Source organism: Esox lucius, chromosome 5 (genome assembly GCF_011004845.1).
Source record: "Esox lucius isolate fEsoLuc1 chromosome 5, fEsoLuc1.pri, whole genome shotgun sequence".
NCBI classification, from domain to species: Eukaryota; Metazoa; Chordata; class Actinopteri; order Esociformes; family Esocidae; genus Esox; species Esox lucius.
In genome coordinates, this window is record NC_047573.1 from 6477198 (window position 1) to 6493532 (window position 16335).

At 44.5% G+C, this 16335-nt stretch overlaps 1 protein-coding gene across 2 annotated transcripts in view; it reads right to left on the minus strand.

The window, feature by feature from the left end:
- The window catches only part of lmbrd1 (LMBR1 domain containing 1), a 110991-nt gene that overhangs the window by 24712 nt on the left and 69944 nt on the right, over window positions 1–16335 (minus strand). For both annotated transcript variants that reach the window (XM_029119943.2, XM_029119942.2), the window contains 5 exons: window positions 9103–9167; window positions 8631–8733; window positions 3626–3730; window positions 2913–3062; window positions 1823–1904 (listed from right to left, as the gene is read on the minus strand). In XM_029119943.2, the coding sequence (XP_028975776.1) occupies window positions 1823–1904; window positions 2913–3062; window positions 3626–3730; window positions 8631–8733; window positions 9103–9167 (505 nt within the window). The remainder of the gene's footprint in view (window positions 1–1822; window positions 1905–2912; window positions 3063–3625; window positions 3731–8630; window positions 8734–9102; window positions 9168–16335) is intronic.

A 16335-nucleotide genomic window follows, 5' to 3' on the forward strand; every position in this document is an offset into this window, starting at 1 on the left:
CAAGCAAACATTATACATATCTGTAATTAAAGTGGTTGCGGTAATAAACCCTGAAAATTATAATTATAATTAACTAAGAATTCAGGAAAATCTTAAAAATTTTGGCAACTAGACTGACTGCGTATCCCAAGTCCTCTCTACTAACCTTCTTTATGCCTCTCAGCCCTTCTGCTTGGGCTTGATTTTACAGTAAGTGCGAAACAATAACCTGCTTCTACAGTGACATGGTTTGTACCACCTAATGTGATTACGATAGAAAGAGGGACCTGTCAGTGGCAGACATTAGAGCTGCATCCTTTTAAAGAAGTGTATGTCCACAGCTCCAGAGCACATTCTCCTCTTCCTCACTTTCCTCTCACATTTCAGTCCAATCCTGCACTCATTAGATCTCAACACGCTCCTCTCTGTGGAAACCCCTCGTGACCACATTAGCCGCCTGCCGCCGCCCACGGCCAAACCAAAAGGCACCGTATCCCCGAAGCAGTGTACTTCATGTGACCCCGCCTCACAGGGCTCCAGTCAAAACCAGGGCGTTATACAGGGAATAGGTAACAGGAACACTGCGCGTCAGGCCCTGACTGAGGCACTGCGCACAATGAATAAATGATTTTGACCCAGCTCACTGGAACAGAAGCGCTGTGTGCTCACATCTGTGTGCTCACGGCTGCCTCAACCATGATGAGTGATGACGCAGAGGGCCGGCCAAGAGGCCTCGCAACGCGGATAAGTAACCGCTCGTCCTCGGTGGTAACTCATCGACGCTGAATAATGAATGATGACGGAGATCAGCAAGGAAGGTCTCGTGCTGCTCTGTTGTATACAAGGTTAATTCACACCCCCCCCCCCCACCCCCCCCCCCCCCCCCCCACTGTAAGCTGTGTCCTGCAGAGGGAATTGGGTTCAGGTATGGGCATGATGGGGGAGTTAACTCTGCTCTGTTCGTCGTCTGTCATGTTTTAATGGTGATGTGGTCTCCTGTTCCTATGGTGGACTAGTGTGAAGGTGTATTCTGAAGCAGGCCGTGTGTGTGAAGGTGTGTTCTGAAGCAGGCGGTGGGTGTGAAAGTGTATTCTGAAGCAGGCTGTGTGTGTGAAGGTGTGTTCTGAAGCAGGCGGTGGGTGTGAAGGTGTGTTCTGAAGCAGGCGGTGGGTGTGAAGGTGTATTCTGAAGCAGGCGGTGGGTGTGAAGGTGTATTCTGAAGCAGGCTGTGTGTGTGAAGGTGTGTTCTGAAGCAGGCGGTGGGTGTGAAGGTGTGTTCTGAAGCAGGCGGTGGGTGTGAAGGTGTGTTCTGAAGCAGGCGGTGGGTGTGAAGGTGTATTCTGAAGCAGGCGGTGGGTGTGAAGGTGTATTCTGAAGCAGGCGGTGGGTGTGAAGGTGTATTCTGAAGCAGGCTGTGTGTGTGAAGGTGTGTTCTGAAGCAGGCGGTGGGTGTGAAGGTGTGTTCTGAAGCAGGCGGTGGGTGTGAAGGTGTATTCTGAAGCAGGCGGTGGGTGTGAAGGTGTATTCTGAAGCAGGCGGTGGGTGTGAAGGTGCATTCTGAAGCAGGCTGTGTGTGTGAAGGTGTGTTCTGAAGCAGGCGGTGGGTGTGAAGGTGTATTCTGAAGCAGGCTGTGTGTGTGAAGGTGTGTTCAGAAGCAGGCTGTGTGTGTGTGAAGGTGTGTTATGAAGCAGGCTGTGTGTGTGAAGGTGGGTTCTGAAACAGGCTGTGTGTGTGTATGATGTGTTCTGAAACAGGCTACGTGTGTGTGAAGATGTGTTCAGAAGCAGGCTGTGTGTGTGTGTGTGTGTGTGTGCGCCTGTGTGTGTGTGATGACAGTCTTACCTTGAGGGGCATCGGCGTCGCAGTTCCGTGTGGTCTCTGTGGTGGTGTTTCCTAGGGTTGGACTCCCTTTGGGCCCCAGGCTCTGATCAGAGACACACACACACACACACTATAACAGGTGCATTTCTCTTCTCTGTTGCAATGACCAATTGTTTGGTATAGAGGATGTGAACTGAGCTCAGGGGGGAACAAAATGAAAGAAAAGACAACTAACTGAGCATAGACAGTTTTGCATCAAAGTCACCCGATCCATGAAATCCAAAAAGTAATGGTGATCAGAGCGGTCTGTCCTGTATGGCGCTCGGAGGTGTGTGGATAATCTGATTAATGTGTGTTATCGTATCTTGGCGTGCCGTATATTTACATTTCAAAGCACATGTTTATCCTTCAACCAAAGATGAACCCCAGCCAGGTTTCATTAAAATCGGTTAATACCCCAGACAAAAATACATTCAAAAAAGACTATAAAGAGTGTAATCTTGTTGAAGTGTAAACAAAGAACAGGTGAAACCCAGATTAAATTACAATAAAACAAATCTACCAGACTGAAATACATTTTGTACTTTATATTATATCTGTCAATTTTGAAGGATTTACCCACAAGCAAACACATTCAGCAGGAACCCTGATTTCCCACTCATTCAGAGTTTGTAGGGTGTTATCCAGCCAGGCAGACACATACTGAAAACAACATGGAAGATTGTTCCAGAGCTCAAGTTATGAACTGAGGGTTAAAATCCCAGTACCCTGCCACCTTGAATCAGAAGGGAAGGCTGCTATTAAAGACAGAAAAAGCTGTGATGCATCTGCCTGTCTGTAGACGTGTGTGCCTGTGAGTGTGTGAGTGCGTGTGCATAATTTCAATGATATGTGGCTGGTGCACAATAAAACATCTTTCCTCTGAGTTCTAACCTAATTAATAAAAGTTGCACTGGAACAAAAGATAACACCTCTTCTGTTCAATGACCGGCCCCTTTCCCCATTTTTTCTCCAGATGACTCACACACACCCACCCACCCAGGCAGCCACCCACCCACACACCCATGCAGCCACCCACCCAGCCTCCCCCACGACAGGAGCACAGGCTCACCTGCAGCAGGTATCTCTGGCTTCCATACATGACATACTGGGGCGCCAGGCTGTAGATCATGTAACTGGTGTGAAGGACAATCAGCAGCAAGATCATACAGAGGAAGAGCAGGGCTTGGGGACGGGTTCTCTTGGGTCGGATCTTGTACAGCTGTCAGAGAAGACAATACGGTAAGTCTACTGTCATAGAACACAATACAGAAGGCCCGGTAAGCCTGGATGAAATCATTGTTACTGCAAATCGGTGGTTCTCAAACTCAGTCCACAGAGATCCTGCAGGGGTCACTGGCCTGTTCATCGTCAGCAGCAAATAAATCTCATCTCCATGTGATTCCTCCAATCAAAATCCAATACATCCTAATTTATTTGTGACAGGCACCGATCAGACCAATGAAAACAGGGACTTGTTTGTTTTCCCGTTCCCAAGAGGACTCAAGACACTAATCAATAAGATGAAGACAACAACACTAATATAGGAAAGACCTTCAGCGCTGTTAAACTGACTAGGTGGTAAAGAACAGCTGCAGATTGTTCATCCACTGGTGCTGGGTTATTAAAAAGCCTTTTTTGTGATCCCAATGGGGAACCCCACTTCCCTCTGGAGAAATATCACACAGCACAGTTGCACTACCAATAACATGTTTTGCTGTGTGTGCAGGTGTGTGTATGTATATGTGTCTGTGTGTGTGTGTGTGTGTGTATCGCTGTCCTTACTCGTATCCAGAAGAACCAGATGCCCATGTTCCTGATGCCAGCCATGGATGTGAAGACAAAATACATGGTAATGACGGTAATCAGGATATAATCCAGAGGGAAAACCTGGGAAACAGGACAATAAGGGTTAGGGAACTGAAAGACGGACCAAATATTTAATGGATATCACTGCATGTTCGGCCACTTGCTCGACTACTGCTACTTCAAGTAGACGCTGACAATGTATCCAACCCAACTGTCCCTGTCTATAAAGTCCATTGAATTGAGAGACAGAGAGAGAGTGCAACTGCTCATACACACTCCAAACAGTGAGGAGCAATCACAACGTAACGGTCCCTCCCTCCACCTAGTTTTGTTATATCCTGGCTAGTTAACAGCAGTCACCTGGCATCCCAGATGTCAATCTGTGCCTGAAGTGTTAAAAAATAATCCCTCTCGGACTGAAAGTGGTCAGCCAGTTATATATATTTCTATCTACAATTGCCAAAGTGTTCTATCGGTCTATCATTTCTCAAACATGAAAAGGGGGCCCTGGGGGAAGGAAAGGTTGGGACCCCACACTATCTTGTCTCATTAATCTTCAAAAGAGTCTGTAAGACGTATAACACTGTGTGTGTGTGTGTGTGTGTGTGCGCACTCCAGCGGGTCCACGGTGTGTTAACCATTGTTAGCTAGACTGCAGAGGAGGGCCCACTGTTTTACTGAATGACTGGTTTGAATTTGTACCACTACAGATTGGTTTCAACAGAGAATCCCATGGGTAACTGCGGAACGCCCCAAAACAAAGCAGGTAATTCGGTAAGGCAGCCTTCTATTTCAGCTGATCATAAAATGTACATGTTTAATAATAATATTTTTAACCAGTTAAAAAGACCAGTGTCGGGGTCATTTAAGGGACAAAATGTATTTGTCGATAAGGCTTCCCATTCTGAAGGTGATCACAAAACGGGGTAGTAATCATGATGGTGAAAACTCATTGAACAGACATTTGAATTCGGGTAATAACGTTCTGTCATAATTACATTGTAAAAACAATCCTGGATGTTTGAGGAAGTGCTGAAGGGTCAATTGAATTTCAATTTAATCAATTCAACTATAAAATCTGTATAAAAAAAAAAGACGAAAAGTCACAGTTTTTTAATTAGGAAAACATGCATTGGTAGTTCAGATAATTTTCTTAATTGACAAAATGAAATGAAACTGACCCTAATCCTGAACCATGCAGTACATTCTAACTACCAGAAATTAATTGTGTTATTTCCACACTTCCAAAACGACAGCTACATAAACACCGAAGTTAACGAGACATAGAACTATTTTAATACAACTGATTACACAGAGACTTCAATGTGGCCTGTGTAATAAATCCTGCGACCTCAGCCGTCACTCACGCCAGTGGACAATAATATATTACAGAAAGTGGCTGGTCCAAATGGCGCCCTATTCCCTACACTATGCACTTCTTTTGACCCATGTCCATGGGGCTGATTTTGATGAGGGAGACTGCAACATGGAGAGATCGAGAAGAAGACGAGCGAATGCTGCGCAAACCATGTTTAAAGGTAGGTCTACTAGTTGATACATTTGTTTTTCTTCGAACACACTAACAAGAACCAGTTCATGGACGGTCCTTTAGGGGTTCTTCAAATTGAAACTCTGTGGTAACCCCTACAGTACATGTTCTTCCAAGAACCCTATTGAAATGGTTCCTCAATTAACCATCCGAAGAACCTTTTGGAGATTTCTGAGCAGGTAGGTTATTCATGTGGTTCTTTCATTAAAAAAAAAAGAAATAGAATAATAATCTTAACAAAACCCTTTAACATTCTCCCTTGAGGAACTTATGGAGTTCCCCCACAGCTTCAAAACAAAGGATACTAATTTTCTTTCTAGAGTGTTGTTTGTATTAGAGGACTGGCTAGCATCCCAGCCACTGGTTATCAACACCAGTGAAAATGAATAGTTTAGCAACATGATCTATGGAAAGGTGGTGAGGTTTCCTCGAAATCTGTCCCTCTTCGGAGTTAATTGCATTTCTGTGATTTTAGATTTTTTTGTTGTTGATTTTAGTCATTTAGCATATGCTCTTATCCAGAGGTTCTTAGTAAGAAAATACATTTTAAAATAGGTGAAACAACAACACAGTTTAGCAGTGAGTGTATTTGAATCAATTTATCGGAGAAGGTTGTTGGACTGGACTATAATACATACTGTTCTTAAACTCTAGTTCAAAGTAAAAGTAAACTTAATCCATTCTAGATTGCTTGTTAGATGGTAAACCCAGGGCCCCAGCGTCTGCCACTTCACAGTACTTGAGTGTGTGTTGTTCTAAACAACACTGACTCATTGTTGAACAGTTGAAGTTTCTTCTTGAAGGTGTTGGCTGTGATTTGTACATCTACTTTCGGACTCTTAAATTAATTACATTGATTCTTGGCCAGGGCTGCCAATTTGCTGAAAAGCCAATCCCAGGAGAAAATACACTCTAAAAAAGAAAAGGTTCTAGGAGTAAATATTCTGGGTAGCGGTATACTTCTTTTGGGATGTTTTTTTAATCCTGTGTGACCCCAGAAACACTAGCCGCTATTAGCCTCAGCTAACATAGATCCCAATGAAAGATCAAACCCCGTAATAACACATTGTTAGACAGCCCTTCAAAGGAAATATCAACTGATCGGTCCACACGGTTTCGTGGGAGAACCAACAGAAATAGCCCTAAAGCACCCGTCTATGTGAAACATACAAGGCTGGGTGCTTCACCGCATGGATTACAGGCGCCCGGACTAATTTGAAAGCAGAAAAACAGCAATGTCTAGTCTCACAAAACATGAATAATAATAATAAAATAAATTCCAAGTTGTGTCGGGGAAATCTTTGAAAGTCATGCTGTCTGAGAAGCGGAGTCCGGTAAGTGGCTTTGGCGAAAAGTCACTGTATAGGAAATGGTAATGACTTGCACTTTGGCAGCGCTTACCCTCATAACTCCTACTGGACTTGACATACATTTTGAAAATTAGTAAAAATACACAGTGACCTTTAAAGTATCCCTCATCCTAAAGCAGACGCCGCGCATCACAAATGACAGCCTATGCCCCAGAAAGTGCACCACCTTGTCTCTCTTTCTTCCTCTCTTTCCCAACCTGCCGCTGTTTTCTCTCTCCCTCTTCATCCCTCTTTCTCTCGGCCTCCCCCCTGGAAGGTAGGGCACTATGAATGGTATTGGGAACCATCCAGCGTGTTGCTCATTCACATCACAGACAGGCCATTATGGGTGTGCCGGCGAGGTATTGGCGATAATTCTCCTTCTCCATGAGTCCGGGAGGAGTAATGCATTCTGATTCAAGTATCCTCCTCTAATTGCAGAAATCAATGGCCAGGGCTTCTCGCCGCCCGCATCCCAAACGGCACCTGACGCCACATGATATAGGACCCGGGGAAAAGCAGTGCGTGTTGTGGAGAACAGGGTGCCATTTGGGGATTACAGTCTCCCCGCAGTACTTCTTAATGGAATTAGCTGGTTTGAGGAGCACCACACGGGAGGTGTACGGTACTATATTACACCGAGGTACCGGAACACTAAGCCTTCCCACAGTGAGGTAGAATTACAGTGAAATACATTTAAGTACTCGTTTAAAACCATACCGAGCCACTAACCGTTCCGCCACTAAAAATGTAACTCAATACATTCAGGTGCTGAAATGTGGCCCTCTACGCAACTGAAACGGGCTGATTTGGAAGACGGGAACATGTGATGGGCGGCTCCATGGCTCAGCGATGTCGGCGGTTGTGACTGAAGGCCACTCAGAACAGGAGCGACCGCCTGCTAACTGGTGCACATCTAATTGTCTTGGGGGAGATGCTGTGGATTGGGGGGGACGCAGTGTATTCTGAAAGCTTTTGAAATGTTTAGGATGAATAAACACCCTCTTTGATGTCATACAAGCAGGCCAGTTGAGAGCCAGTGGGCACCAATGCTGTATCCGTGGTAACTGCGTATGGGGACTTTTTTTAATTAATTTTTTTACTGTTTAGGTGACGTCCTTCAAATACATCAACATTATTTTTTGTTTACTGAAGTAGGGGTCGGACAAAATCACAAAAAACTCCTAACATCAAGGACCTCGAGTTGGTACATCCAGGACCTGGTTGAGTTGAGACCACTGTTAGTGTTTTGCGGTGGAGGTTGTCCATAATCTTACAAGCACCTGCAGTTCGAGTACCAAATATTGGGCCTCGATGGAACCCTTGTTAATTCCCTCATGTTGTTTTGAAAACTCAAACACCAAACACTTTTATAGCTGACATATATGTACTGCTAATTGGCAATCAACCTAATGTGATCTTTGCAGCTGCGTTTGGAATTGTGATTTAATTGCTTCAAAGTTACAGTCCTTTTCAATGTGTTGTTTACACTATTTTGTCCAACCCCTGTCCAGGATTCACCCCTTTTCAAACATCATCACTGTGACCTTTACACTCTCCCCCTTTCAACAATCATCACTGTGACCTTTAAACTCTGAACCGCATTCGACACTCAATCACTGACTTTTACTCTCTGACCCCCTTACAACACGCATCACTGTGACTTTTACACTCTGGTCAACTGGTCCTCGATACACACACAACGCCAGCATCAACAGGGAACAATGTATTTACATGTCCCTTTTAGGTAAATCTCCCCTTTACCTCAGCTCACTCCTCAACATCTGTGATTCCAACAGTAACCCCTGCCCTGCTACACACCTGACTCCGGTCACTCCTAAAACAAAAACCTATTTTGGCCCTGATTCTTTTCAGTTCCCACAGAGCAAAGTGTAATTTGATGCTTGTTAATTTAACACATAAAGTTTGTTTCTTTGCCTTTATATTTTTGTGTTAGTTATGTGGTTCTGAGTGCTGTGCTGCCCTCTTACCCTGTGTATACTGTTGTATTACTATTTTTGTGAGGGTAAATAGTAACACACACACACACACACACACACACACACACACAGAGTGTACTTACAGGCTGTAGGGTCAGAAGGAGTTCATTCAGAGGGTTAGTCAGGTTGGTTCCAAACACCATGAACCCAGAACTGATTCCGGCGGAGTGAAGAGCTTTGTCCAAACTGTACAACACAATACAACAGATTTCACAATTACAAACATGGCCTATTTCCGATTAGTTTAACAAACACAGAAAGTAAAAAAAAATATTACAATTTTCCTGTAACAACATTGATTTAACACTGGATCATGAAGCTATAATTAACTTCTTTCAGATATGACAGCACAAACGTTACTTCCTGGTTGCAGTAGAGTAACCACAGCTGATGTGTTACAGACATATGACTAAGTACTTAGGACGTTGGCTCTCTCTCCCATGGGGGCCTCTTCTTTCATACCTAAATATAGGAGTTATGTAATGTGTGGCACTAAATCACATTAAGTGACTCTGCATTCCTTACAGCAGGTTGGGGAGACAGTAGAGTTCTTACTTTGAGATGAACAGAGCAACAACAAACAGCAGAGCAACCAGGATGAAGAAGATCCCCATCAGAATCTGAGGGGGACAGAGAGTGGGCGAGAGACAGAGGGACGTGTGGAAAGAGAAAGGGAGAGAGAGGGTGGCGGGGAGGGGGCAGAAATAGAGAACAAAATATACATTTTATGTGGTTGAGAGTATCAGTCACACGGGCAGGGTTAGGCATTATGACCACGATGCACTGGGGGAGGTCACATGTTTGATCGGCGTCCAAACCGGGCATTCAGGCTTTAACCTGTGGGTCATGTGATTTGTCAGTGTGTGTGGCCATATGGTGTGGTCGGCCACATAATGAGCCCTGAGTGCTGTCTGTCCCTGCTGCCCGTGACGTGGGCAGTGTCCAGGTGGCAAGGTCCCCTCTGAGCTGTGTACGCGTGCGTGTTTGCTTTCATGCAACAAACAATAATTACAAACCTACTGTCACTTTTTGTTTTTGTTGAACACGGAGCAACAGAGCATCACCACAAAGACAACGTATCCAGTCAGAGTTACAATCACACTACATGAAAATACGTGAGAAGTAACCATTCGACTGATGAACTTCAATTGACCCAGTACGCACTTACATCAACTAGCCAGAAAGATTCGCTAACTTTTACAAGGGTGAAGGGACTGTCTAAATTATTTATCCAGGCAGTCAAACTTTGCTAGCAATGAACAAACAGGAACTTGCCTGTCTGACTGGGGCGCCCATAAATGCCAATTAATTTGATGGACACAAGGGATATGCTAACTGTCAATGACATTCCATAAGTCCAGTATAAAGGAGCTACATACTGTAGTAAAGTCAACTTTCTAGATAGCTAGTTCACCAATTAAATCAGAACCAATCCCTAATAAATGGAGGCAGCAGACGATGACTTTAATTTATAACCTGATACCAATTTTCTTTAGTACAAGAACAACATATGTCAGGCTCTAATATAAAAACAGATGTCATTGAATGTAGGCCTGCATTAAACACCACATGACGGCTACAGAATACTACCGTATTTGAAATAGAAACTGCAATATTTCAACTGGACAGGATTTCCTCCACTGTTTTTATTGGTATGGCACTTTCATGCTCAAATTGCCAAAATAACCTATTATTGTCTGAAACTCTGACTTAAATGGGTACAGTGTCAGTGGTCACTCTAACTGCCGGCCAGAGGTTGCAGAGTTATTTCACAATCTTAAAGTTTCCACTGAGGAGGTAAGGCATTTGATTTGAGGGTCAACTGGCAATAGGGTGACTTGAGAGGGGAAAGCAGTGGTCCAAACTGGGGCTTTGGGAGCCAAAGGCTGTGTGTGTGTGTGTGTATGAATTATCCTTTTCTATCAGCTGGCAGATGTCATCAGGTGAATGAGCTTGCCCTTACACATTGAATTCTGATTGAAAGATCAGTGTGGTGAAAAGCAGCATGGCTTAGCACTGTTGCCTAGTAAGCAGTTTTGTCATGATCCTCAACTCTCCAGAACTCACCAGGAACTCACAGGGCTGTGCATTCAGTTATGACAACATAGTGGAATAGAAAAAGGGGGGCATAATTTTTTGTCCTTCTCTCAGAGGCAATTGGCTAACATAAAGAACTGAAATCACAAGGACTTTCAGGAGATGCTGCAACCTAAATGTATGTGTACTCCAGAGCAAACAGCTCTTTTGAAGAGAGTTACCACGCACTAACGTATATTTTAGTTGACGGAGACATGATAGTTAAGAGTTTATTTCCAAGCTAGTTCTGAAACAAATGGTTAAAGTACATTGATCACTATCAGACTAAACAAACTCAGGCCAAAAAGACAGCAACTTTTCCATGAATCCAGATTGAGGGATTTCAGATTGCCAGCTTATTCCCTCTCGTGTCCAGGAAACGTTTGAAAAGGCATTTAGTAAAACTAGGGAATTTGGGGAAAGTTGGTGGAATTATGCTGGTTAGCAAAATTATGTGGAAAACCATACATTTTCACTCACCCTTGACCTACATTCAATATAAATGCTGAGGTTAGTCAAAAGGGGTACATTAATCTGTAACAATGAATTGGATTACTTTAGTATGTTGCTTATCTACATACAGTACATGACAGGCAAAGACAGATTTTGAAAACAATACTGTAGTCTGAAGAAACAATACTTAGAGCATGCTGGGTATTCGCCATAGGTGCGCAGTCACACAGAAATGAACATCAGTTAATGTGTTGGCTTCACTACACAGCAGTAAGTAAATAAGTACATTTGAAAATGCTAAATAGTTACGGGTCAATCAGACAGGAAAGACCTAGAGTGACTATTCCTTGCATTCTTGTCTCCTTATTTAAAACCCATCGGAGGAGAGAGGAAACCCATTCACTTCACCTCGCACGTGAGCTGTGGGCACGTTCTGTGACATAGCACTTGATGTGTGAGAAGAAAGGGAGAGAACCAGAGCTAGAGACAATCCTGGATCAGACACGTTCTGTTGGTCCAGGCGCCAGAGGATGTCGCCCTGTGTCTGGGAGGGACAAAAACCATCAAGAGAATCTGTTATCAAACCAATTTATATATGGCAATTGCTTCTTCCTGGGAGCAGTACAGGAGAAGTATATCTCACGGGCTTGTCAGACACACATACTGCAACGATAATATTGTAGTCATTGATTGCGCCTCCCTCAGTCGCGTCTTTCCTGTTGTTATCGACATAATACAGATAACTGATGGTCAGAAGTTAAACGGGCGCTAATTAGTGTTTTGTCTAAATTACACTTGAGGCTTGAAAACACACCGGAATTACTGAAGTAGGCAACTATTTCGCAGAACATGACTTTGCCATCCTCAAATCCTTAAATGGAAGGTGCGTGAACTGGAAGATGTTTTAATTAGATGGTCGTTTAACTGGAAGGTTAAAACCCAGCTCTTAGAGAATCAGTGGGACACAAACTCCGGTTGGTCTTCAACTCACACTGGTCTAAATCTTTGTCTTTTTTATTCACCAATGTACAGCGCCAAAATTAAAACGCCAAATGATAATTATAGCTGGGAGCGCTCGCCTCCTCTTGCCTCCTTGGGCAGACACGCATCAAAAAAACAAGACAAAGGCATAATTGCCGGGCAAAATGTTGTAATGAAATCCCACTTGTGGTTTACAAGTTTGTGATGAGGTGTAGACAGGTGGGACTCCCGTTGATGAAACCTGTTCATACCGGCCCAACAGTGAACAGAAGGCACTGTATTCATGGCGCTGTGTGACGTGCGTGACCTGAGAGAGCGTGGAAAACTGCATTCAGTGCGTCTTGCGTCGGAGGGGGAACCACCCAACCGGACTCAGTGTTCTGCTGGCTTTGTCTGCATTGGCCTTAAATCAACTGCTACTGTGATTAATGTAGCGGGTCTTTTTACATTAACATTAGAAAAACATCGAAACTGTGTGATTACTTAGACTTTATGTGCGTGTGTGCGTTCTGTTTGTGTGAGTTCGGTGTGTGTTTGCGTGTGTGTGAGTGCGCGTGTGCGTGCGCGTGTATTTGGCCGGCGCTCCCTTCATTCTCAACATGTATTGATTGGCCACTGTACCTTCAGGCTGTTGGGGAGAGACTTTTAAATTAAAGTTCTTAAATACCTAGTGTTGTACCTGTCAGACAGACGTGTGTGTGTGTGTGTGTGTGTGTGTGTGTGTGTGTGGGTGTGTATCCATTCCACAGTTTGGGAAGAGATGGGTGGGTGCCTCAGTCTGCACCCACCAGCCCCTGGTTCAAACAGCATTACACAATTTTGAGATGCTTTCCCCTGTTTGCTTCAATCCGCATCGGCTCAGTGATGGGTGGAGTCTCCACTTCCGGAGCCATTTGAACGGCACCATCGTGCCAGACGACCCGAATCAAGCTCGACTAGGAGAAATGATCTCAGATGTGATAATAACACAGGTGTTCTGCGACACGATCCACTCTATATCTGTCTGTCAGCCAGGGGATTGTACCGACGGGCTGTTATATAACAGCAAGGTTTGGCTAAGGCGCAGAGCAGTGGGGGAGTTGGTGTCTGTGTGCGCTACAGTATGGGTGTTTGTTCGGCTTACTGCAGGTGCTTTTTTTGCATTCATATCTTAAAAAACGAACCGCAGCACGAGGCCTCTGGCACGCCACAGAGCAGCAGGAGTAACGGCGGATGTGGCATCAAGCTTCACCGTGTACTGTACTATCTGTTCCACAGAGCAGCAGGTGTAACGCCGGATGTGGCATCAAGCTTCACCGTGTACTGTACTATCTGTTCCACAGAGCAGCAGGTGTAACGCCGGATGTGGCATCAAGCTTCACCGTGTACTGTACTATCTGTTCCACAGAGCAGCAGGTGTAACGCCGGATGTGGCATCAAGCTTCACCGTGTACTGTACTATCTGTTCCACAGAGCAGCAGGTGTAACGCCGGATGTGGCATCAAGCTTCACCGTGTACTGTACTATCTGTTCCACAGAGCAGCAGGTGTAACGCCGGATGTGGCATCAAGCTTCACCGTGTACTGTACTATCTGTTCCACAGAGCAGGAGGAGTAACGCCGGATGTGGCATCAAGCTTCACCGTGTACTGTACTATCTGTTCCACAGAGCAGCAAGAGTAACGCCGGATGTGGCATCAAGCTTCACTCTGTACTGTACTATCTGTTCCACAGAGCAGCAGGAGTAACGCCGGATGTGGCATCAAGCTTCACCGTGTACTGTACTATCTGTTCCACAGAGCAGCAGGAGTAACGCCGGATGTGGCATCAAGCTTCACCGTGTACTGTACTATCTGTTCCACAGAGCAGCAGGTGTAACGCCGGATGTGGCATCAAGCTTCACCGTGTACTGTACTATCTGTTCCACAGAGCAGCAGGAGTAACGCCGGATGTGGCATCAAGCTTCACCGTGTACTGTACTATCTGTTCCACAGAGCAGCAGGTGTAACGCCGGATGTGGCATCAAGCTTCACCGTGTACTGTACTATCTGTTCCACAGAGCAGCAGGTGTAACGCCGGATGTGGCATCAAGCTTCACCGTGTACTGTACTATCTGTTCCACAGAGCAGCAAGAGTAACGCCGGATGTGGCATCAAGCTTCACTCTGTACTGTACTATCTGTTCCACAGAGCAGCAGGAGTAACGCCGGATGTGGCATCAAGCTTCACCGTGTACTGTACTATCTGTTCCACAGAGCAGCAGGAGTAACGCCGGATGTGGCATCAAGCTTCACTCTGTACTGTACTATCTGTTCCACAGCGGCCTCTGACTCTTCCCAGTCGCTGTGCTCATGTCTACACGTTCCTCACCACTGTCAGATCACACAGCGTCAAAGGAATGTTACTGTAAAATAATGAGGTTTTCTTATTTGGGTTCCTCAAGGTTTTGACAAACAGTGACTGTTATTTGGGTCTGGCCCAAAGAGGACGTTTGTGTTGCCAAACAGTGTGGGCCTGAATGCTAAATTCCGTGCCATGGAATCAGTGCCATCAGTGTTTGGACTGGGTCTGTATACAATACCAGCCCTTGAATGAGTAGGTGTCCACATTTTTGACTGTAATCAAGCATGGACTGGGGCCATCTATTAAACAGTAATGATCACCACAACAGAAACGGCAGACAGCCATGGGCAAGGAGAGGTAACTACCCTCTAATGATTGACTGACAGACAGACAGCAGCTTGGGGCAAGGAGAGGTAACTCCCCTCTAATGATTGACTGACAGACAGAAAGGCAGAAACGGACAAACAAACAAACGGAGAAAGACAGACAAACAAACAGAAGAGACCAACAGAGAGACCAATAAACATTTCCCTTCTTGCTATAGTATCAGGAAGGGACAAGCTAACAGAGACGCTACAATAAGGTACCACCTAGGTTCAAGAGGGGAGGAGCAAAGTGTCAACCACGGAAACAGAGACAGAGCGTGGGCACATGCAGGCGGGCCGACCTGAGTGGGTGTGAAGATAAATGATACTGTGTCCAGAAGTAAAGTTTCCCCGAGGAGTTCAGAAGAGCAGGCGTAAACGTCTTGGAGGGCATGTCAGGGTATAGTTGAAAAGGTGGTGGCCACACAAACATTACAACTTACACGTTGATGGTAAAAATCAGAGAGCAGAACGGACGAATGAGAAACGCAAATGATGAACAAAAGACTTAAATAAGGCATATGGTGATTAACGTTTCTTGAAATATACAGTGTATCAGTGTGCATATTTTAAATATTGACCAAATGAAAAGTCATTCTAAATACTGTTTTACAACCAAGTTGCATGGTTACCTGCTATGCCGTGGACAGCTGATGAACGGAGAGTAAATATTTTTTTAATTAGTCCCGCTAAAGACCTGCCTAAAATCGGATGTTTAGTGTCTAAATGGGGCCTTCTTTAATAATAATGGTTAAAGCATCTGACCAGCCACTGAAAGGTTGCTTGACTGAATCTCTGAGCAGTCAAGGTGAGGAATCGGTCAATCTGTTTTGAAAAAGGTAGTTCAGCCTAGTTGCTCCCTGGGCGCCTGCTGGAGCTTCCTTCTGCATTCATTATGAAGTCTTTGGGCTAAAAGCAGAAGTAATATTCTCGTTGAACAATGCGTGTAACCCTGTAATCCCATTCTCCAACATATCGGTTTTCCTGCAGCCTCTATGCAGTCAAAATGCTGTCAATCAGTATCTATGCGCTACCAGTTCGAGCCAGTTCCAACTGGTGAAAGAGAAAGGGTCTGCCTTTCTTATTGGATGTTACCGGTGGATTCCTTTGCCTGATCCACCATAGTGGATAGTTCTTAAATAAGACGTTTACCGCGATAGCGGTACGAAGTGTTTCCATTCATGAATTTGGACGATGCTAATAACACTAGTTAAAGACTGGGACAGAGCTGAATAATGGATTCTTTGAAAAAATTACTCAATGGGCCTTCTGGAAAGTAAACTTTGAGAAAAATATTAATTTTGGATGACCTATCCCTTTAAACACAGAGTTCTTAAATAACCTGAGTTGTTTTTTGTTTAAACAGGATAGTATTAGTTTATTCTACCACAGTTGTGGTGTCATTTGTTTGGGACCTGTTCTTGTCTTACTCTCTCTCATCTGACCTATCCGCAAAAGCTAGTCAATTAAGATATTTCATGCATGGAAGCTTTCCAACGTGAGGAGGAACAATGGCAGAGAAAATAATGAAACGATTAAGAAACATAAAATGAAGCAGAAAGTCATACTGGTCAGGCAATTTTTTTTCTAAAA